Source organism: Martes martes (genome assembly GCF_963455335.1).
Source record: "Martes martes genome assembly, chromosome: 6".
NCBI lineage: Eukaryota > Metazoa > Chordata > Mammalia > Carnivora > Mustelidae > Martes > Martes martes.
Window position 1 is genome coordinate 86,348,096 of NC_137893.1, and position 23,366 is coordinate 86,371,461.

The 23,366-nt window shown below is 43.5% G+C and overlaps 1 protein-coding gene across 2 annotated transcripts in view; it reads right to left on the reverse strand.

The window, feature by feature from the left end:
- Positions 1–23,366, reverse strand: part of MOCS1 (molybdenum cofactor synthesis 1) — a 38,127-nt gene that overhangs the window by 9,567 nt on the left and 5,194 nt on the right. For both annotated transcript variants that reach the window (XM_080805353.1, XM_080805354.1), the window contains exons 2-4: positions 21,124–21,250; positions 19,577–19,744; positions 1,109–1,273 (exon numbers count right to left, since the gene is read on the reverse strand). In XM_080805353.1, the coding sequence (XP_080661479.1) occupies positions 1,109–1,273; positions 19,577–19,744; positions 21,124–21,250 (460 nt within the window). The remainder of the gene's footprint in view (positions 1–1,108; positions 1,274–19,576; positions 19,745–21,123; positions 21,251–23,366) is intronic.

Consider the following 23,366-nt stretch of genomic DNA (forward strand, 5'->3'; position numbering starts at 1 on the left):
CAGGATCTACTGTCTCTAATCCTTGTTCTAGTAAATGAGATGAGGAGGCAGGGGAGACATGGATGTTGGGTTGTGGGGGTGAAACCCACAAATACGCTTTCCACTTGCCTGCCTCAGAGCCCTCGCAGGTTCCCAACTGACATTCTCCTTCAAAGTAAGCTCCCTTCATCTAACTCGTCTCCCCATTACTCATTACTCAAGGCCCAGAGTAAGTGCCTCCTCCATGGAGCCCTCCAGGTCTCCCCTGCTGAGTTCTCTCTCCTCCTCTATAGCACTTTAATCAATACCACAAGGCAAACAAAAGGTAATCTAGTAGCATCACTAAGGCAGAGCAATGTCCTGTGTGTCTCTGTCCCCTCCCCAGCACTGGGAGCAGCTCTTTCCTGAGGGCAAGGACTCCATGAGCCCGTCCTCAGCGCACAGTTGGTATAAACAGGGAGCCACCGCATGGAGCAGGGGAAAAAGAAACTAGGCCTGAGAGCTAGAAGCTGTTTCCAGAGAAGAGGAAGGATTGCTGAGTCTCTGACCCTGCAGAGAAGTCTCAGTTAGGGACCACCCTCCCTAAATCAAAGGGCATCCAATCCTGGATACTTCCTATCCCAAACTAAAGTCCATGGCCCAGGAGATATCGGGTGCTGATCTAATGAGACCTGGGGCTTGGGGCTGCTCTACCTCCCCCAACCAACACCTGTGCCCTTCCTGATGAAGCTTGGTAAGGGGAGGCCGTGGCAGTGCTGGCCTTGTCCCTGGCACCTCCAGGCAGCTGCTTTCACCCTGGGCTGCCCCACATTTACTCAGAACTCATTATGGGGTAACCGACTTGTCCCACCTGCCAGCGACCACCTTGGTTTTAAAATGGAAAGGGCTGCACTCTAGCAACACTCTCAGTCCCGGGCACACTGGGGGCAGAGCAGGAGGAGACTGGTCACCACAGGTCTTCGCATCGAATCCCATAAGACAGCTGGTAAAGCTGAGGGGTGAGGAATAAGTGCCCCGGATCATCTATAGCTCAGACACCAAAAAGGGAGCAACCAGGCCCCCTGCCATGGCTCCTTCGCCAGGTCTGCCCTTGGAGGGCTGCTCTCCAACGCAAGCCACATCTGCTCACCCTTCCTGCGAACGATGAACTCAAATTTGGCTGGCACCAGAGTATCCAGGCTGATGTTGATGGCACTGAGACCGGCTTTCTGCAGCTGAGGGAGCAGCCGGGCTAGGTTGATGCCATTGGTGGTGATGCCGATGGTCCTCAGCCCTTCCAGCTGGTGGAGCCGAGCTGTAGACAGAGCGGGAGTGAGGAGTCAGTCTGGTTACTCCTGGAGAGGCCGGGAGAAGGGCTGGAAGAAGAAACTCCAAGTCCAAATTAGATGGATGGAAAAGGGGTTCTCTGGACTCTTCCATTAACTGGGCTTAGCTCAATAAAAAACAAGACAAAACAAAACAAAAACCCCCAGAAAAACAGAAAAATAAAAACTCTGATAGAAATAACCAAAAGTTAAACACTGAGTGCTCGCTCTGGTAAAGGCCCTGCTGAGGGTTTGTGTGCCTTAGCGCACTGAAGCCTCACAACAAAGATCATCCCCATTCACTAGGTAAGGCAAGAGAGATTTGGAGAGATTAAGAAAATTGCTTAAAGTCGCACAGCTAGTAAGAATGGCTGAGATTCAAATCCCTGTGTACTTGATTCTAAGACTAGGCTCCCAGTTAACCAACTCAGAGGTGCTCATACTCTGCACAGGAGAAACAAAGAAGTGTTTGGATTATTTGCTAAACCGCCTCCTCCATTCTGCTCCATGTCCCTAGACGTAACAGAAGGATGAAAAGAGTCCACAACAGCCTCAGAAGGCAAGAAAGCATGCCTGCAATGGCCCAGGTAAGTGAAGGAATCCTGAAAGACAGAAAGCAGATGGGCTCACGTGGATTGAAGAAACCATAGCCCAAAGCACATACAGAAGGTTCTGTACAAAGTAGGAGGGGAACTAGCATACCCCAAATTTAGCAGTCACCTACACAGGGAGTAGGAAGGACCCTGTGCCTATCGAGGAGATTACCAGTCTGGGGAACTGTATTTGCCTGAGCTGCATAAGTTGGTCTCCCTCCATCCCTGCCTGCATCCCTTCCGGCTGCCGCTTTTACCCCAAGGCTAGAGTACTTAAGCTAGTTGAGGGAGGTAGGGGAAACCAGCATGAATACAAACAACACTGGCAGCCAGGCCAACAAAAGCCCTGGGCACCGAGATGAGTACAGAGCCAAGAGTCAGCATGCATTTAAGAAGTATGTTGCAAAAGAAAGATAAATTCCGCAAACAGAAGAATGAAAGAGGTTGCAACTTTTGTAGCAACATGGACAGGACTGGAACAGATTATGCTGAGTGAAATAAGTCAAACAGAGAGAGTCAAGTATCATATGGTTTCACTTATTTGTGGAGCATAACAAATAATATAGAGGACAAGGGTAGATGGAGAGGAGAAGGGAGTTGAGGGAAATGGGAAGGGGAGGTGAACCATGAGAGACTATGGACTCTGAAAAACAACCTGAGGGTTTTGAAGGGGCGGGGGGTGGGAGGTTGGGGGAACCAGGTGGTGGGTATTAGGGAGGGCACAGATTGCATGGAGCACTGGGTGTGGTGCAAAAACAATGAATACTGTTACGCTGAAAAAAAAAAGTGATAGAGATAACAGAAGAGGATTCTTTTAAAAATCATAGTGCCCATCACCCCAATTTACTGAACACTACACCTGAAATGCATGATGTACTATCAGTTGGCTACTTGAATTAAAAAAAAAAAATCAGAGTTAGATGAACATAGATGCAAAATCCTCAACAAAATATTAGCAAACCATATTCAACAACATATTAAAAGGATTATACAACAGATCAAATGGAATTTACCCCAGGGATTTGAGAAGGGTTCAAACATTCACAAAATCACTGTGATATATGCTACATAAACAAAAAGAAGGATAAAAATCAGACGACTATCACATTAGATGCAGAAAAAACATCTGACAAAATCTGACACACTTTTATGACAAAAACTTTTTTTTTTATTTAAGATTTTTATTTATTTATTTGACAGGGAGAGAGAGAGAGAGAGATCACAAGTAGGCAGAGAGAGTTGGGAAGCAGGCTCCCTGCTGAGCAGAGCCCAATGTGGGACTTGATCCCAGGACCCTGAGATAATGACCTGAGCCAAAGGTAGAGGCTTAACCCACTGAGCCACCCAGGCGCCCCATGACAAAAACTCTTAAAAAGAAAAAAAAGTGGGTATAGAAGGAACATTCCTCAATATAATAGAAGCCCTATATGACAAGCCTACAACTAATATCTTAGTCAATGGTGAAAAGCTAGATCAGGAACAAGACAAGGATATTTGTTCCTGCCACTATTACTCAACACAGTACTGGAGGTCTTATTAGCTAGACCTTAGGGGGAAAAAAGAGATAAAAGGCATCAAACTGGGAGAGAAAAAGTAAAGCTGTCACTATTTGCAGATGACATATTATATAGAGAAAGCCCTAAAGAAGCCACCAAAAACCGATTAAAACTAATAAATGAAATTAGTATAGTTACAGGATATAAAAGTCAATATACAAGAATTTGTTACACTTCTAAATAGTAATGGCAAATTATCAGAAAGAGAAAGAAAACAATCCCATTTATAATTGTGTCCAAAAGAACAAAATACCTAGAAATTAATTTAACCAAGGAGGTGAAAGACCACTACACTGAAAACTCTAAGACATTAATGAAAGAAGTTGAAGAAGACACAAATAAATGGAAAGATATTTTGTGCTCATGAACTGGAAGAATTAATATTATTAAAATGTTTATTCTACTCAAAGCGATCTAGATTCAAAGCAACCTCCATCAGAATTCTGGCATTTTTTCACATGAATAGAACAATCCCAAAATATGTATAGAACCACAAAAGGCTCTACATAGACAAAGCCATCTTGAGAAAAAAAGAACAAAGTTGAGGCATCACACCTCCTGATCTCAAACTAAATTACAAAGCGATAGTAATCAAAACAGTATGGTACTGGATAATAACAGACACATAGATTGATGGAACTGAACACAGAGCCCATAAGTAAACCCATGCATACATAGCCAATTAAGTTATGACAAAGGAGCCAAGAATATGCAATGGGGAAAGGAGAGTCTTTTCAACATATTGTGTACCACTACCTTATACCATGTGCAAAAATTAACTCAACACGGATTAAACACTTGATCTAAACCATAAAACTCCTAGAGGAAAACAGGGGTGATAAACTCCTTGACATCAGTGTTGATGATGATTTTTTGGAGTTGACACCAAAAGCAAAGGCAATAAAGGCAAAAATAAACAAGTGGGAAAACATCAAACTAAAAAGCTTCTGTTTACAAAGGAACCCATCAACAAAATAAAAAGGCAACCTACTGAATGAGAGAAGATATTTGTAAATCATATATCTGATAAAGGGTTAATACCCAAAATACATAAAGAACTCACACAACTTGATAGTAAAAACCCAACAATCCAATTTAAAATGGGCAGAGGATCTGAACACTTTTCCAATATATATAAGATGGTCCAGCAGATATATGAAAAGATGTTCAACATTACTCATCATCCAGGAAATGCAAATCAAAACCACAGTGAGATATCACCTCACACCTCTTAAAATGGCTATGATCAAAAAGACAAGAAATAATGTGTTGGGAAGGATGCGGTGAATAGAGAACACTTGTACAATGTTGATGGAAATGTAAATTGATGCAGTCACTATGGAAAACAGTACAGAATTTCCTCAAAAACTTAAAATTAGAACTATCATATGATCCAACAATTCCATTTCTGGGTATATTTATCTGGAAAAAAAAATCCCACAACAAAAACACTCACTCAAAAAGATATATGCACTCCCATTGTTCACCGCATTATTTACAAAAACCAAGACATGGAAACAACCTAAATGTCCACTGATGATGAATGGATAAAAAAAAATGTGGTATACACACACACACATGCACGTGCACGCATGTACCAATATACAATGGGATGTTATTTCACCATAAAAAAGGAAGTGTTGCCATCTGTAACGACATGGATGGACCTTGAAGCCACATGCTAAATGGAATAAGTCAAACAGAGAAAAACAAATACCATGTAAGCTCACTTGAATGTGGAATCTAAAACCAAAAAAAAAAAAAAAAAAAAAAACCACTGAATTCACAGATAAAGAGAACAGGTTGCCAGAGGTGAGGGATAGAAGGTGAGCAAAATGGGTGAAGGGGGTCAAAAGGTACACACATCAGTTATAAAACAAGTCATGGGGATGTAATGTACGGCACAGTGACTATAGTTAATAATACTATATTCAACACTGGAAAGCTGCTAAGACAGTAGATCTTAAATAACAAGGAAATAACAAGGAATCATAAATAACAAGGAAAAAAATTATAATTATGTGTACTGATAGATGTTACCCTGATTTATCATGTTCATTTTGCAGTATATACAAATATTGAATCATTGTGTTGTACACCAGAAGTAACAATGTTATACGGAATTAAGGTAAAAAAATCAGAGTTAATATCCTCAGGAGGATAAATATTGCATCCTGAAAACATGAACAAGAACTAATTAGAACTCTGGAAAATAAAAGTATAGTTCCAGAAAGAAAAAAACAAAACAAAACTAGGGAGCCTGGGTGGCTCAGTCAGTTGAGCATCTGACTCTTGATTTTGGCTCAGGTCATGATCTCAGGGTCCTGGATCGAGCCCCGAGTTGAGCTCCGTGCTCAGTAGGCCATCTGCTTGAGCTTCTCTCTTACCCTCTCTTGATTGTGCACTCACTCTCTCTCAAATAAATCTTTAAAAAGAAAAAAAAAAAAAAAAGGAAAAAGCTAGATGGAAAAACAGAATGGACAGCTATGAAGAGTAAATGAGTGACCTGGAATTAAGCAAAGGGATTCTCCCGTAATTGTATACAAAACAATGAAACGCCCCCCCCCCCAAAAAACAACCAACCAAACAAACAAAAAACACAACCCCCCTCCCACACAAAACCCAAAACCCAAAAAACCCAAGGCTTATAAATATAATATAAATATAAACCCAAGGCTTATACTTAAATATAGAAAAAGATACTGTGTAAAAATGTCCATAGTAGTTATCTTTGATCAGGAGGGTTATAGGTGATTTTTACATTCACTTATCCAGAGTTAAAATTTGTTTCAAACTACCTGAATGCACAAATCTTGGTGAACAATCAGCTTAGCTGTGCATGAGTGCAGAAACCAGAAGTAAAGTGCCCAAGACAAGCTGGACTGAGAAAAAGACAATAGCAGCTCACAAAGTTAACACCCAGTTTAGGCAGGGGTGTGTGGAAATGCACATGATCATGATTTAAGAGTATAACTTTTCTGGAGATAAGCTCTGTATCTGAAGACAGAAAACTGGCTAAGTTATGCTTGTCTGGATGATGGAATATTATGTAACCAAAAAATGACTCTTAAAATGGTGTTAGGGATGTTGGGAAATATACATGTTATATTAAAGTCCAGGTTGAAAACAGTAGTTAGGAACCAGATGCAAAGCAAAATGACAGGCAGGTCACCAAACCAAAATGTTGACAGTTGTAATGGGGGCAGTAGTGATATTCTTTTTGCTTATCTGAAATAAACACGTACTATTCTTATAATAAGATAAAAGTTTAAAAATAAAAGTTGTTGTTTTAAAAAGTGTGAAAATTAATCATGGGAAACCCCACTAAAATGAAGTTGGGAGGTTTCCGCAGGGGGAGCGCTCTCAAACTCTACCAAGCTCTATCACCTGCAAAGCAAACAGGAAAAGAGGGACTGGACCTTGCAAATGGATACTACTTGACTTTGCCAGCTGGAGAAAGAAACACTTTCCTTTTCCCCCTGGCAACAGCTCAGCCAATGAGAAGCCACCATAGTTGCAACTCCCTGTTGATGTCAATGGATTTTTCATTTATAGCAGCCTTTCTGACTTACCCCCTTTCTTCACAAAAAGCCTACCTCCTTTTGTTCTCCAGACTCTCCTCTGGTTTTGCCCCAGCTTGTCCGGCCCAGATTGCAATTCTCTTTCATCCTCGAATAAACCCATTTCTGCTGGTGAATAACTGGCAATTTTTAATATTAAAAAAAGGAAGAGAAAAGCCTGACTGTGGGAAAGTAAAATATGGAAAATTAGCAGTAGTTGGCTCCCTTTAGCAAATCAACTCTGAAGAAACACAGAGTCTAGGAACTTTTACAAAATGAAAATATCCAGGAACACCGGAAGGAGAGTGCTTTTGAATGGGTGTGGGGGAGGGTGTTTGTAGCCTGGGTTGAAGGCAACTGGCAGAGAAAGTTAGCAGTTCAAGGAAAATAAAGCAATTCAAGCTCCATTCTTGCCCTCACCCACTGATGCCTCAGAACAATCATCACGTGTCGCTTCATTGAAGAAATCTGGTGTCAACCACTCCAGCGCACTAGCTGGGGAATCCACTGGAGGTAAATTCAGGGAATCTGCCAGGGCCCTTCTGGAATGGGAGTTGAAGACAATAGTCTCAGGCATTCATTCCTCCATCTACCTCCTCCAAAGCCCCACAACTGGTGGATTAAACTGAAGGGTAACTGCCTCTTGCCAAATCTGTTTCTCACTGGGGGTTTGAAGGTGAAGACCTGCAGAGTTGCCATATTAGATAATGGTGGGAGGTGCCGTTACCATCATCTAAATGAATAGTCACTCCCGGGGTCATGCAGTGTATGACTCATGCAGTCACACATGGCAAGGCCAGTTTTTTGGTGGGGAGATGACAAACATGAGTTGGTAACTGTCATATTCTCAGTTCTTTAGCCCCATGGGCCTATCAGAGACTAAGATCTGGCCTTAAAACTTTTTCCATCAAGTACTGCCATACAGAATATTGAATATCCTCAGGGGAACAAATTTACCTAGCTAAACTAAGGAGACTCTTGGGAAGGACAACTGGGATCACTGCACCCCATCATCCAGGAACCCTATAAAATATACACCAATAGAAGGAAAATGATTAAGATAGACTGATGTAACAGAAACATGATCAATACAGTAAAAGAAACAACAAAGAATATTAATAAGATGAAACATTTTTCATCATAAAAAACAAAGGTAAAGACATAGTAGGTAACGGCATAATCATGAAATAAAGAACACAAGAAATTAGACATACAGTAATATGGTAAGTTAGAAGATAAGATTTAGGGCTCTCCCAGGAAAAGGAGGAAGAGAGGGGTGCCTAGGTAGCTCAGTGGGTTAAGTGCCTGACTCGTGGTTTTCACTCAGGTCATTATCTCAAGGTGGTGAGATCAAGCCCTGAGTTGGGCCCTGCACTCAAGGCAGAGTCTGCTTGATATTCTCTCCTCCTCCCTCTGCCCCCAGCCCTGCTTGCTTGCTGTCTCTCAAATAAAATAAATAAATAAAATCTTTGAAAAAATGAAACAGAGGAAGAGAACAAGAAATCAAAATATAATTTAAAAACGGTGGTGGCTATAAGTAGAAGGGGCAACATCCAAATAACAGAGGTCCCAAGGAAAAAAAGTTAAGCTGGCAAGGAGGAACTATCTGAAGAAATAATGGAGAGAATTTCCCCAAATTTAAGAGAAATGGCTTAGTACTGAAGGAACAATTCCGTTTAATGTTAATAAGGAAAAGCCTATTCTAGGGATATTATTGCAAAATTTAAGAAAATCAGATACAAAGTAAATACTCGAATAACTTCCAGAGAGAAAGAACATAGCATCTACCAGGAGCAAGAATCAAACTAACATCAGACTTTTCTCAACAGCAATACTGGCCATCAGGAGACAATGTAGTGACATTCTTAACAGAACAAAGGAATGAAACTTGAACCTAAAATTTTATATGCATTCAAATAACATTATAAAACTACTACTCTAAAACATTATAAAAACTACCTGCCAGATTTAATTAGATTTACCACTAAAATTAGATTCACCATTAGATACACAAATAAGATGAGAAACCAATTCAGTAGATGCTGCAGGAATCATAGGAATACAGGGTGAGCAAATATCTTAGTAATTCCTTAAAAAACAAACAAAAACACTTTTTTTTTTTTTTTTTTTAAAGAAAAGCGGAAGGAAAGGGATCCGCTCAGACTCCCCCAGGGGAAATCTGCTCTTCATTAGAGTGTCCAGGCCTGAGACAGCAGAGTAGTAACTTCTGGGATAGACCAGTGTGAGGCCTTGTGGGGGAACTGGGAAGCCAGGAATATTAGGGGGGAGCCAGGACACTGGGGTTCCAGCTATGGCTGGCACAAGCCACACCCTCCCATCTCCTAGGGACTGTGCATTAGGGGAAAAAGAGAAACAGGCAAACCACAACACAGTCAGGAAGCAGTGGGAGGATTTTACTAAACAGTATTACATAACTTCCCCATGCCCTGGGAGTGTCAGCATCCACTTGGTTTGTTGTTATCTTAAAGGACACAGAGTGCTTACAAGGGACACAGAGGGGGGCACCTGGGTGGCTCAGTCCTTTAAGCATCTAACTCTTGATTTCAGCTCAGGTCATGAACTCAGATGCATAGGATCGAGCCCCACATCAGGCTCCACGCTCAGCATGGGGTCAGCTTGTCCCTCTCCCTCTATTCTTCCCACTTTGTGTGTGCTTTCTCCCTCTCTCAAATAAATAAAATTGCTAAAAAACATTGTTAAAGAGGGAGTGCCTAAGTGGTTCAGTCAATTAAGTGTCTGCCTTCAGCTCAGGTCATGATCCCAGGGTCCTGGTCAAATCCCACAATGCGGCTCCCTGCTTCAGCAGGGAGTCTACTCTCCCTCTGCCCCTTCCCCCAACTTGTGCTTGCTCGCTCTCAAAAATAAAAAAAATAAAATCTTCAAAAAAAAATTTAAATTAAAAAGAGAGAGACACACACACACAGATGGGCAACCTAGTCCTAATAACATAGAGATAAAATTCTAGAAAATATCAACAGTAAGGGTGGGGTGAGGGGTGACAAAAATCAAGGGCCTGAGAGTATGCTAAAGTTCTTGCCTTGTTAGGGAGAAGAAGGAGGGATCATTTAGTTAAAAGCCAAAAGAGAAGAAAAAGAAACATAGAAAAAGTATGACAGATAAAAGATTATAGAAACAAGTCCAAATATTTCAATAGTTACAATAAAGTTACCTAGAATCAACTCACTAGTTAAGTCAGAGATTGTCAAATTTGGTAAAAGAAACGCAAGTAATAGCTACGGGCTGTTACTACAAACAGATCTAAAGCATAAGAACATAAAAAGGCTTAAAATAAAAAGTGAAACCAGATACAAGGGTCTTACTAAAGCCAAAAGCAAGCTGACACAACTTTAGTAAAATAAAATACACAGAGCTTAAAGACCCAAAATATCATTATAGAGAGAGCTACTACATAGTGATAAAAGATCGAATTCATGAAGAAGACATAACAATTCTAATCACATATGAACCTAATAAAATCATCTCTGTTATATATAAAATAAAAAGAAATGGGACCTCTGGGAGAAATTAACAAATCTACCCACTTATTTATTATTGGCAGGCCAAACAGGTAGAAAGCCAGCAAATGGAGATAACCAAAGATTTGAACAATAAAATTAACAAGCTGGCTCCAAAGAACAAATAGAGATGTCTCCATCCAATAATTAAATAACCATTCTCTGCAAGCACACACAGAACCTTTATAAAATCTGCCAATATACTAGGTCATAAAAAAAGTCACGATAAATTTTAAAGAATAATTATCATATAGATATCTGACTACTACACAATTAAATTATAACGTAATAAAATATAAATGAAAAATCCTTATATATTTAGAAGTTAAAAACAGTACATAAATGTCATAGATCAAAGAACAAATCAGAAGTAAAATTAAATACTTATAACTAAATGTTATAAAGCAATAGGCTACACCCAGGATGGAAGGCAGAAGGAATAAAATAGTATACAAATATACAATAAGATTCAACAAATCCAGAAGTTGGTTTGTTGAAGACTAGCACAATAGACAAACCTCTGGTAAGATTTATCAAGAAACAGAAAAGAGATAAGGTACAAATAAAACATAGTAATATAAACAAATCCCAAACTACAAGTAAAACAGATTAAAAAATAAGAAAATACTATCAGTAATTTCATACCAATAAATTAGAAATCAGAAATAATGACAAATGTCTAAAAAAACAAAAAACAAAAAACACAGAACTACCAAAACTGACACTAAAAGAAGTCAAGAATTTGCCTAATGCAATAACTATTAAAGGAATTAAAGCATCAGTTAAAAATCTCCCTGCAAAGAATATACCAGGCACAATTTTACAGGTGAGATCAAATTTTCAAAGAAGCGATTCTCAGACTAACACAAACTCTTGCAGATGAAAGAACTGGGGGGAATACTCTGTGCTATGATGTTTGTCTCCTGCTCACCACCCCCTCCCCAAATTCACATGTTGAATCCTAATGCTCAGTGTGATGGTGTTAGAAGGTGGGGCCTTTGGGAGGTGATTAGGTCTTGAAGGTGGAAGGATTAGTGCTCTAATAAGAGATACCACAGACCTCCTTCTGCCATGTGACCAATACAATGGTAACTCTGACCCAGATGAGAGCTCTCACCTGACCATACTGGCACCTTGATCTTGGATTTCCATCCTCCAGAACTATGAGAAATAAATGTTTGCTATTTATAAGCTACCTAATCTATATTTTGTCACAGCAGCCTGAATGGACTAATACTACTACTCAACTCATTCTTTGAAACCTAATTTCACAATCAGTTAAAGCTGGCATGAAGAAGGCAAATTACATGCCCATTTCACTCATGGATACAGATGCAAAAATTTAAAGTATAAATAAACCGAACTTAATAGTAGATAAAAGCATGGTTTACCACGACTAGGTTGGGTGTACTACAGGAGTAATATAAGATAAGCCAAAATGTCATTCAGAGTAATAGGGGAAAAAAAATCATAGCTCATCCTAACATACGTAAAAAAGTATAATCTTAAAAAAACTTAAACTAGGAAGGGAACTTCATTATTTGATTAAAGTTGCTGGTGAATAAAATAAGAAATATTCTAAATGGGGAAACCTTAGGAGCATTCTTTTATTACTACTACTATTGAAAATTACACTTGAGATTTTAGATATTGCAACAGGACAAGAAAAGGAAATTAAAAACGACAGATAAGGGGAAAAAATTCCCTTAGCTGCACATGCTATAGTTGCTAGTATAGAAAACTCCAAAGAATCTAAACATATTTTCCTAAGTTTCCTATCAATGCTATAATATATCAAAAACAATTAGAAAATGTAATTAAAAAAAAGACACTATCCATCAGGATCCTAGCATAAAACAGGATTAATCCCGATGGTTAAAATGAAGAAGTTAATGGAAGAACTACTTGTCCCGGTATGGACAGAACTAAAAGCTCCAACAATGAATAGCATAGCACTCAGACTAGCAACACTGGGGATCCATTACCATACCTAGGGCCAAAGGCACATGGAGGAAAAATTAATTTAGGAATCCAACTAAGTCACCATGGAGGCAAGGATGCCCTGTGGGAGTTTTAGTTCTGGAGAGAATTCAGCTACTGTCAAAAACCAGGGCAGAAACTTAAATGCATCAGAAACCCAATAGGCAAGGTCACCCTAGGTGACCCCAAGTGTCAGCCACCTAGAGCAAAGAGAAGGGCAAAGGAAGTAGATGGCTGTGAGAAGGTGGGGGTATGAACAAAAAAGATGCCAATTCTCAACAATTTGATATATGGGTTTAATGGAATTAAAATCCCAACAGTTAATAAGCAATGAACCCTCTTAAAAGAAAACTACAAAAATAATTCCATTTACAATACCCAAAAGAATAAAAGACTTAGGAATTAACTTAACCAAGGAGGTGAAAGGTTCCTACAATGACAACTACAAAACATTGCCAAGAGAAATGAAAGTTAAATGGACAGGCATGATGGATTGGAAGACTTAATACCGTTAATTTGACAATACTCCCTTAAAAAACCTAAGGATTCACTGCAATATCTATCAAAAGCCAATGGCATTTTTTATGGAAACAGAAAAAAACCACCTTAAAATTCATATGAAATCTCAAGAAAGTCCAAATAGCCAAAACAATCTTGAAAAGGAAGAACAAATGGAAAACTCACACTTCCCTGGTTTCAAAACCTATCATGAAGCCACAGTAATCGAAACAGGGTCAAACTGGCATAGGTATACACACTGATGAAATACAGTCCAGAAATAAATCCCTGAATATATGGTCAAATGATTTTAAGGGTACCTAGACCATTCAAAAGGAATGGGAAGGGGCACCTGGGTGGCTCATTGGGTTAAAGCCTCTGCCTTCAGCTCAGGTCATGATCCTGTGGTCCTGGGATCAAGCCCCACATCGGGCTCTCTGCTCAGCGGGGAGCCTGCTTCCTCCTCTCTCTCTCTCTCTGTCTGCCTCTCTGCCTACTTGTGATCTCTGTCTGTCAAATAAAAAATAAATAAAATCTTAAAAAAAAAAAAAAGGAATGGGAAGAACAGTGTTTTCAACAAATGGTGCTAGGAAAATTGGATACTTACATGCCAAAGAATGAAGTTGGACCCTTACCAAACATCTTATTCAAAATTAACTTGAAATAGCTCAAGGACTGAAATATAAGTCCTCAAACAATAAAACTCTTGAAAGAAATTGTAGTATAAAAGCTGTGACACTAGATTTGGCACTGCTTTCTTGGATGTGACACCAAAGGCACAGGCAACAAAACAAACAAACTGGACTTTAGGAATATTTAAAAATTTGTACATCAAAAGACACAAGCTATAGAGCAGCCACAGAATAGGAGAAAATATTTCTAAATCATGTATCTGATAAAGGGTTAATATCCAGAATATAAGAGAATTTCTAAAATTCAGCAACAACCAAACAACCCAATTCAAAAATGGGTAAAGGATTTGAATAGACATTTCTCCAAAGATGATATAAGAATGGCCAATAAGCATATAAAAAGATGTTCAACATTACTAGTTATCAGGGAAATGGAAATTGAAATTACAGTGAAATACCATCCCACACCCTACTATCAAAAAACAAAATAAAACAAAACAAAAACAGAAAAACAGAAAAAACAAGTGTCAGTGAGGATGTGGGGAAAGTAGAACCTTGTGCACCGTTGGTGGGAATGTAAAATGGTACAGCTGCTGTGGAAAATAGTATGTGTATTCCCCCCAAAATTAAAAATCGAATTACCATCTGACCCAGCAATTCCACTTCCACAATCTTTCTGAAAGCAGAATTTCGAAGAGATTTCTACACCCATGTTCATAGCAGCATTACAGTGGAAGCAACCCAAGTTGACCAATGATTGGATTATCAAAACATGGTATATACATAAATATTATTCAGCTTTAAAAAGAAATGCTGCAATATGCTATAACATGAATGAACCTTGAGGACACTATTCTAAATGAAATAAGTCAGAGACAAATCCTGCATGATTCCACTTAACATGAAATTCTTAGGGTAGCCCAACTCATCAAGACAAAACATAATGGTGTTTGCCAGAGGCTGGGGAGAGTGGAGAATGGGAAATTATTTTTTAATGGTTACAGAGTTTCAGATTTACAAGATGAAAAGTTATGGGTATTGATGGTGGAATGGTGCACAACAGTATGATGTACTTAGTACCACTGAACTGTTTGCTTAAAAATGGTTAAAATAGGGGCGCCTGAGGGGCTCAGTTGGTTAAGCATCCGACTCTTGATTTCAGCTCAGGTCAGGATCTCAGGGTCATGAGATCAAACCCCACATCAGGCCCCCCGCTCTGGATGTGGAGCCTGCTTAAGATTCTCTCTCCATCTCCCTTGGCCCCACCCTGCCTACTCACGTGTGCATGTCAACACACGTGGGTGTGCTTTTCTTCTCCAAAGGAAAAAGAAAAATGTTAAGATGGTACATTTTATGCTATGTGTATTTATGTTATGTGTATTTTAACACAATTTAAAAAAAAAGAAAAAAAGAATCCAAACAGAATTTTCCATGGAACGTGCTAAGCTGATTCTAAAATGTCCATGGACAAATCGTAGCTAAAACACTGCTAAAGAATAAAAAGAATTTGCTTGAGCAGATAGTGGCCTTACTATGAAGCTACAGTGATCAAGGCTATGTGATACTGGCAAGGAGACAGACGAGCCAACCAACAGTACAGCACCCAACACACAAATGCACATATGGCAGATTTACCGAGGAGCTAGAGGCTTCAGTAAGAAGGTACAGAATGCAGAGAAAATGAAACTATCACATGGGGAAAAAAAATGAAACTGGATTCCCAAAAACTGGCCACAGATGAACTGAGGACTTAGATAAGCAAAAGGCAAAATTTTATTTATTTATTTATTTATTTGATTTAAATTTTTTTTTCAGTGTTCCAAGATTCATTGTTTATGCACCACACCCAGTGCTCCATGCAATATGTGCCCTCCTTAATACCCACCTCCAGACTCAAAAGGCAAAATTTTAACTGTTTTAGTGGAAACAGAGGGAGCTGTTCTGACCTTGGGTGAGGTGTTTCCTTAAAAAGACATAAAAAGCATTGACTATAAAGGGATCCGCTGAAGAACCACTATTGATGAAAATAATTCTTATACAAAATGTTGCTTATTTTGTCAAACTGGGAAGAGACATTTGCAACATAAGAACTTTTACCGCACCAATATGAAAAAAAAAAACAAAAACAGAAAGAAGAGAAACGGGAAGAAGACACAAGGTGGTATTACACAGCAAAGAAAAAAGATTTGGAGCTGATACACATGTTGAGAGATGCTTGACCTCATTCTTAAACAGGGAAATAAAAATTAAGACCAAATAAAATACCATTTCATCCTTGTTCAACTGGCAAAAATCCAGAATCAGAATACTGAGCGCAGAGGAGGACTTAGGTCAGAGGAAGCTGGAAGGAACTCTTTGTAAGATAACACCAAATTGTTTTCCAAAGTTAAACATTCACCCATCCTACCAGGCAACAATTCCCCTCCCACAGGAAGTGTACTCCGGGACACGCGAGCCAGAATGAAAATGTTCCAAACAGTGCTGCTTGAAACATCAAACACTGGGGACAGCCCAAATGCTCCCCAGCGGGATAAAGGGTGCTAGCCTCACATAAGCGGACTGCAGCTCAGGAGGGCCCATGCGAAGTTTGGTTGCATGGAAAGGGGACGCCCTGAAAGACACAGGGCAGGATCCTCATCAAGTCCAAAAACACTGTCTCTCATTTTTAAAAACAAGATATGGAATGATAAATGCAAAAATGCCACAACTTCACTGTCCAACAGGACGGCCATTGGCCGCGTGTGGCAATTTCAACTAATTAAAATGTAATGAGTTACATCCACTCAGTTACAATCCCCCCGCTGCAGCCACACACCAAGTGCCCAAGGCTGCGTGTGAGCACCAGTCACCCCGTCGCACAGCACTGAGAGCAATCAATGCCACCAGCCAGAAGATTTCTGGTGGTCTGTCCTGCTCCAGACAGGTCTGCTGCAAAAGAAAGGGTAGAGGAACTCCTGCACACACAAGCCGGCAGGGAGGAGTGCTGGGGAGTTTGGGTTGGCCCAGGGGGATCATGGTGAGGGCAGACAGGGACCCAGAGCGGGCTGGGCGGTCTTCCACTCGGGAATTCTGCAGCACCAGGGTTCGGGCAGGGATCCGAAGTGATCAGGACAGCAGGCTCCCCCAAACATGCAATGCTTTTGCTCTGCTCCCCTGGGTGGGGTCCTTTGCTACTCCCACCTGAGAGGGTGGGGACAAGGGTTGGTGAGCATCCCAGCTTGGAGGGCTAGTCCCTCCCCTCCCCCTCAGCCCTGCTTCCCCACTGGCACCCACTTGCCCTGCCCTTCAGGGCAGCTTTGCTCTGAGAAACTGTCTCTGGGGAAGACCAAAGGAGCTAGGCTCAGAGATGTCCAGATATTAGCAAGCTCAGCACCACAGCAGTCCTCGGCCTAGCAGCTGTCATCTTTTGCAGCACTGGGAGGAAGGGGAGGCCTGTCTTTCCCCCTTAACCAGCACTCTTAGAGGTGGGAGATAAATCCCCCTTGGAGGTCACTGCAGTCGGGGCCTTATCCTACCTAACATCTATATGCCGATCAACTCTTACTGGTCAGCCAGGACCCATAAACCATGGGCCAGCACAGCACGAAAGGCCCTTGGAGGGGCCACTGAACAGATGAGGACACCAAGGTTCAGAGTGGGGAAGGAATCTGCACAAGTTCCCCTGGCTGGGCAATGGCAGAGTGGGAATGGGGCTGCCAACTTTCCTGGCTTCTATTCCTGCCACTATGCAGGTCAGTGGCTACTATGAAAAGGCCTGTGTCCTCATGTCTGTACTCAGTCCTCCCTCTGACCAGTGGTGATCCAGACCCGCTCTGCTCTCCCACAGGCCCTGGGATGAAACACAGGGATTTAAGACGGGACCCATGCCAGAGGGCAGATGATGCAGCCTGAATCAGGGGGCTGGGCCTGGCAGTCAGCCGGGCTCAGCAGGTTCAGCTCTTTCCTGGAACCCAGGCTGCTTTCAGCTCTGAGGGGCCATCTGGGGGGGTCAGCTCCCTTGGGCCAGTTCTTCCAGCACAGGAATGATGGCAGGATCCTAGATCACATAACCAGTGGCAGCTGGAGTCAGCTGGCCATGGGGAAGGAGGCAAGAAAAGACTGTCAGGGGTACCTCCTCTAGGCTTCCAGGGCACCTGGGTCCCTTATGCTCTGTCCTTATCAGACAGCTGGCTCTGGTGGCCATTTCCACCAATGGGCTGTGGATCCTCAATGGCAGGGTCTGCAGCTCATTCACCTCTGTGCCTCCAGCCCAGTACCAGCCATGCAAGAAGCCTCCAGAGAACATTCACTGAACCAGCAAATGAGGCAGAGACCGGAGGCCTAGGAGATCCCACCCAGGGCAGCAGGGGTGGGGGCTCAGATCCGAGAACTCGGAGCCTTATTTTCCTCTGACTTCATCATCTACAACTATAGAAGCTTAAGGTCTCTTCCTGCCTGACCCTGGGGCTCAGAAGCAAGGCATGGCAAGAGGCCTTCCGGGGTGACCCCTTACAGAGCACTTTGCCAAGTGCTAGGCGTTTCTGCTCATTTCCTGCTCAGGTAAACTTTATCTCTGCCCGGGGACTTAGAATGGATTTTTAAAAAGTTGTGCAGGGGCCCCTGGGTGTCTCAGTCAGTTAAGCGTCTGCCTTCAGCTCAAGTCTGATCTCAGGGTCCCGGGATGGAGCCCTCTGCAGGTTCCCTGCTCAGCGGGGAGTTTGCTTCTCCCTCTCCCTCTGCCATTCCTGCCTCTGCTCCTGCTTGGGCTCATGCTTTCTCTCTTTCTCTCTCTCAAGTAAATAAATAACTAAAAATCTTACAAAGAAAAAAAAACTTGCCCAAAGGTATACTGCTAGTAAGAGGCACAGCCGACATTCGCACTCAGGAATGTTCTACTTGAGAGATCACACATCAAACCAACAAGTCTCAGCAAGCACCAGCTACATGTCAGGCATGTGCCCACATGTTGGGAACATGGCTGGGAACCAAAGCTGCCTCGGCTCCCAGAGCTTTCATGCCAGTTAATGGGAGGGAGAGACAGTACAAAGGAAACATAAACATAGAACCAAGTAACGTAACCGCGGATGAACAAATGCTATGAAGAAAAAATAAGGAAGAACAAGGGGATAGAGTAGCGGTAGCCACACTTTTTCTGCAAAAGGCCAGACAGTAACTACTTTGGCTTTGCTGGCCACATGGTCTTTGTGGCAACTGTTCACCTCTGCAAAAGCAGCCCTGGGAAATAGGTAAATGAGCAGCTGCAGCTACGTTCCAATAAAACTTTATTAGCAAACAGTGAATTTCTGATTTCATATAACTTTCCTGTGTCACAAAATGCTATTTTCTTTTGATTGATTTTTAACCATTTAGCTATATAAAAACCATTCTTAGCCTGCAGGCCATACAAAACCAGGTCGTGGCCCAGATTAAGCCCGTGGGCTCTAGCTTGCCAACGTCTGGGACAGAGAGTGGCTGGGGTGTGGATGTGGGGATGTACTTTGGAGAGATTGGTCAAGGAGGCCTCATTAGGGAAAGGACATGTGTGCAGAGACCTGAACGAGGCAGGCAGTGTGCCCTGTGCTCCCAGCAAGGGGAAGAGTGGGTCCAAAGGTGTGGGGGTGTGCATGGAGGGGCGGGACAGAGGCAGACGGGCAGGCGAGAGGTCTCAGAGGTCAGCAAGAGCCAGACCACATGGTCCTCAAGGCCCCGGTGAGGACTTTAGTCTAAATGCGAGGGCAAACCACTGGCTCTGGCACTTACCAGCTCTGCGACCTTGAGCAAGTCACTGAACTTTTGGGCCTCATTTCCTAACAAGATGGGAATAATGACAGCCTCAGAGGGGGGTAGGACCAAGCGAGCATTATGTTCTGAACAGATGTCAGCCACCGATATGAACACTGAAATCCAGCTGGATACAGTGGGAGCTGGGAGAAGTGGCCACAGCTTTTGTCAAACTTACCCACTATGTCCACCACGTCTGGCCGGATGAGCGGCTCTCCCCCTGTAAGCCGGATCTTGTCTATACCTTCCTTCACAAAGAGCCGTGCAAGGGTGAGTATCTCCTCTGTAGTCAACAGGTTGGCCTTGGGGGTCAGTGGGACGCCCTCCTCGGGCATGCAGTACTGACCTGAGGAAGGGAGGGGATGTAGAGGTAAGCCATGACCATAGCACTGGGGCCCACGGTGCCTCCAGACCCCCACTTCCCTACCAGGACAGAAGTCTCTCCTGAACCCCACCTGGATGGTGAGGAATGAGCTCGCCAAATCTGAGCGGGTACAAATGCTACAGACTCTCACCAGGCCTTGCCTTTCTCACCTGTGACACATGAACACCGCCTCTTCCCTCAGAGGGGAGGCTGAAGGAACAGGTTAAAGAGGATGAATCAGGCAGAGAGCAGAACCCGGCCTGATGTGGGGGATGTCAAAACACTGATTCCCTCAGTGTGTGGGGCGGCTAAACAGGGTCTGCCTGGCCCTCAGCCCATTCCTTCTGGCACTGGTCACCCTCTTTCATTTCATCCGGTGTGGCAAACAGTGACCCCTATGTGTTTGGGTCAGGAGGCTGGGAGGTACTCTCTGACCTGTGAAAAGTCACACTCCTCTGTAGTGACAAGTGCCCTCATGTCCAGTCTATTTCAGGTGATTAGTCCCATTTCACAGGTTGGGAAAACTGAGGTACTACTTGCTCAGGGGAGGCAGAATGGGGCAAATGAGGGGAGCTCTGGCAGGTTAAGGGGGCACCATCCCCTCCCATCAGCTCCCATGGGAGTTTATCAAGGACTGGGTCAAGATCTAGTATAGGGTTATTTAGTCAAATTAGTAAAACGTCCCGAATTGGTCTTTAAAGATAGAATAGAATAGCTAAAGAACATCAGAACTGCATGCAGTGAGTATTGTTTGGCTAAACGTTTACTATATACGTGCATGTCTTTATTGGGCCATGAAGTAAACACATTTCTTATTGGGAGCAACCATGGAAAGCAGGAGAGAGGGAGAGAGAGAAACTTTGGAAGTCCCTCCAGCAGCAGCTACACCTCCAGAGCACTCCATAAATGATTACAAAATGAATACTCTGTGTATTAGCCTGGGCCCAAGCAACTTCTGTCACAGGCCTGGGGCGTCTCAGTGGCTGGCAGTGCCGGCCACCGGCACTGCTGTGTACCTCATGTGTTGGCGGCGTCCAGCACCCTCACTCCTGCCCCTGGCCACATCCTGAAAGCTGGGAACCATGGGAAACAGGAGGGAAGAAGGAAGAGCTCTGAAGACTGAGATTTAGGACCAATCTCCATTGCAGTTCTGTTTTCAAATCTAGTTCCAAGTAGAAGCCAGCTCCCAGGATCCTACAAGTCAACCTTGACCCTTATCTTGACCCACAATCCCACCGGGCAAGCAGGGAAGAAGGGCGGGAGGAGACGCTGCGAAGGGAATGGGGAGGGCTGGGGAGGCTTCCTGGGTGTGGGGAGATTTCAGAAGCTGCCTCAGCAAGGGGACGAGGAAGGGGACTCACATCTGAGGTTGCACTTCTCGGTGAGGGAGATCCGCAGGTAGCTGTGTTGCCGGCCAAAGCTGTCAGTGAGGAAGGCGGAGAAGGGGGCCGCGTGCTCCCGCAGGAACTGTCTCCTCCTGGACAACTCCTGCAATGTCGGGCAGAGGAAACGTGGGCCTCTGGGCCCTGACTGGGGGAGATGGGCGTGGAGAGCCCACCACCTCCGGGACATAAGCCCCCTCCTAACAGGCATTCCCCCCCATCTCCACAGTCCTAGGGGAGCTGAGATTCTCCCTCTCATTCACAGACTGGGGAACAGGCCTAAAGGTTAGGACCTGTCCCCAAGGCCCCAGCTCAGCCTTAGGGAGCAGGACCTCTATAGGAACACAGCTGCCCGCACCCTACCCCCAGCCCCTTTCTCTCCCTATTACCATCCTACTGCCCAGCCCCCCTCCTTCAAAGGAAGCCTGTCCAGGAACAAGCATCTCCAGTATTTCTTGGATGGGTCAGTGGGAGAGAACATGCCACTCAGCACCTGGCAACTATGCCAGCTGGCAAGCGTGTCCAGAAAGGAGGAGAGAGGAAACAAATAAGTGAGCAGGACAGTGGCTGCCTGGGACACGGTGAGCCACTTCTCCAACCCAGACCTCCCATTCTCTCCCTTTACGATAGGAGACGGAAGGAGCTCAAAGCCAACTCACTAACTCTGGGGGGGTGAGTGTCATACAAGCTGACTCCCTGTAACTACTCCCCTGCCCACTGGGCTCCCTGAGGCCTCAGCACTGCCCAGGAGGACCCAATAAGCCACTGGGAGCAGCTGAGGACCACACCGAGCCGGGGGGGGGCTACCCTCATGCAGAAGGCTTTTGGGGCAAGGACAGCACAACCAGGGAAGCCTGCAGAAGGAACGAGGACGCCAGCCTCTTGAAAGGTAGAAGGGAGGGGCCAAGAAGATTGCCCACTAACCCCCTGCAAAGATCATTTCTAGGCTTCATCCTTCACCTCACTCATTGCTGGAAGGAAGGATTAAGCACCCACTGTCTGGGGGCTCAGAGGGAGGAGAATCCTGGAGCCGCCCTGCAAGGCTCACCCAAACTCCTCCCAGGGGGAGAGAAAGGAGACAGCCAAACTCAGCATTTCCCCAAGTCTGATCTAGTCTGAGCTCCTGCCCTGAGCGTACAACCTCAGTCACAACAGATGCTGATGAGGTAATTGCTCCACAGAAGCAACATTTACAAAACACCTTTAAGTTTCCAAAGAATGTTCTCTGTTTAAAAAAAAAAAAAAAAAAAAGAAGGAAAAGAAAAGAAAAAGAATGTTCTCTGTTCCATTCCCACACCTACCCCATAAGGGATTACCATAACTAAAGCTTGGATGGGGTTCAAGAATACCACTGGCAGAACCAGAATTCAAATCCAGGTCTTCTGAGTCCAAGATCTAAATTCCTCCCTCTAACTGCAAAAGGCAAATCCAAGAAGGAACACAGTATGGTTCAGTGTGGAGGAGAAGTCCTTTCTTTAGAATCTTTATAATAAAGAAATCATGAGGTCGATCATGAGGTCACTCATGAGGTCTTCAGACAGGGCTCTGGACTGGATACGGGGTCAGGTGTGACCTGACATCCTGGGAAAGCTCCCTCACTTCTCCAGGCCTGCCTTCCCTGTTGTAAAATAAGAACAAAGCTATGGCCTCGGGTAAGCAAAGGGAAGGGGGTCAGGAAGCTGGCAAGTAAACACCTAGGACTATCGTGATCTTGTAACCTAAGAGAGGAGAAGGCCTTAGGCCCCGCTTCAGTGACTTCCTTGGCCTGGGCTGCAAGTCAGAAACACCTGGCAGCTTAAGAAAAGACTTGCACTGGAAAGCAACTGAATTTGGATCTCTGAGCACTCACATTTTAAGTCCGTCTAGGTGATTCTAAGGTACAGCCAGGGTCAAGGGCCACTGAGTCAGGAGATAAAAGGGATAGGAGTGAACATATATGGGGGGTGCTTCCAGGATTTTCCTAGGTGCACAAGTGACCTCAGTCTGCTCACCCAAGATAAGTATCCCCCTTAATCTCCAAGAAACAGTGCTTATAGTCCCATGACAAGCAAGCAGCACTCACTTCTCCAAACTGCTGTCTGTTACAATCCTAACAGTGCTTCTTCCTACCTCCCTACTCACCCCACTGCCTTTCCGCCAGTAGCCTTGGGGGTGGGGCAGAGGACAAGACAGACAAGAGCCCCACTGGCCACTACAGCCTAAGAGATCAGATAACTGGAAGT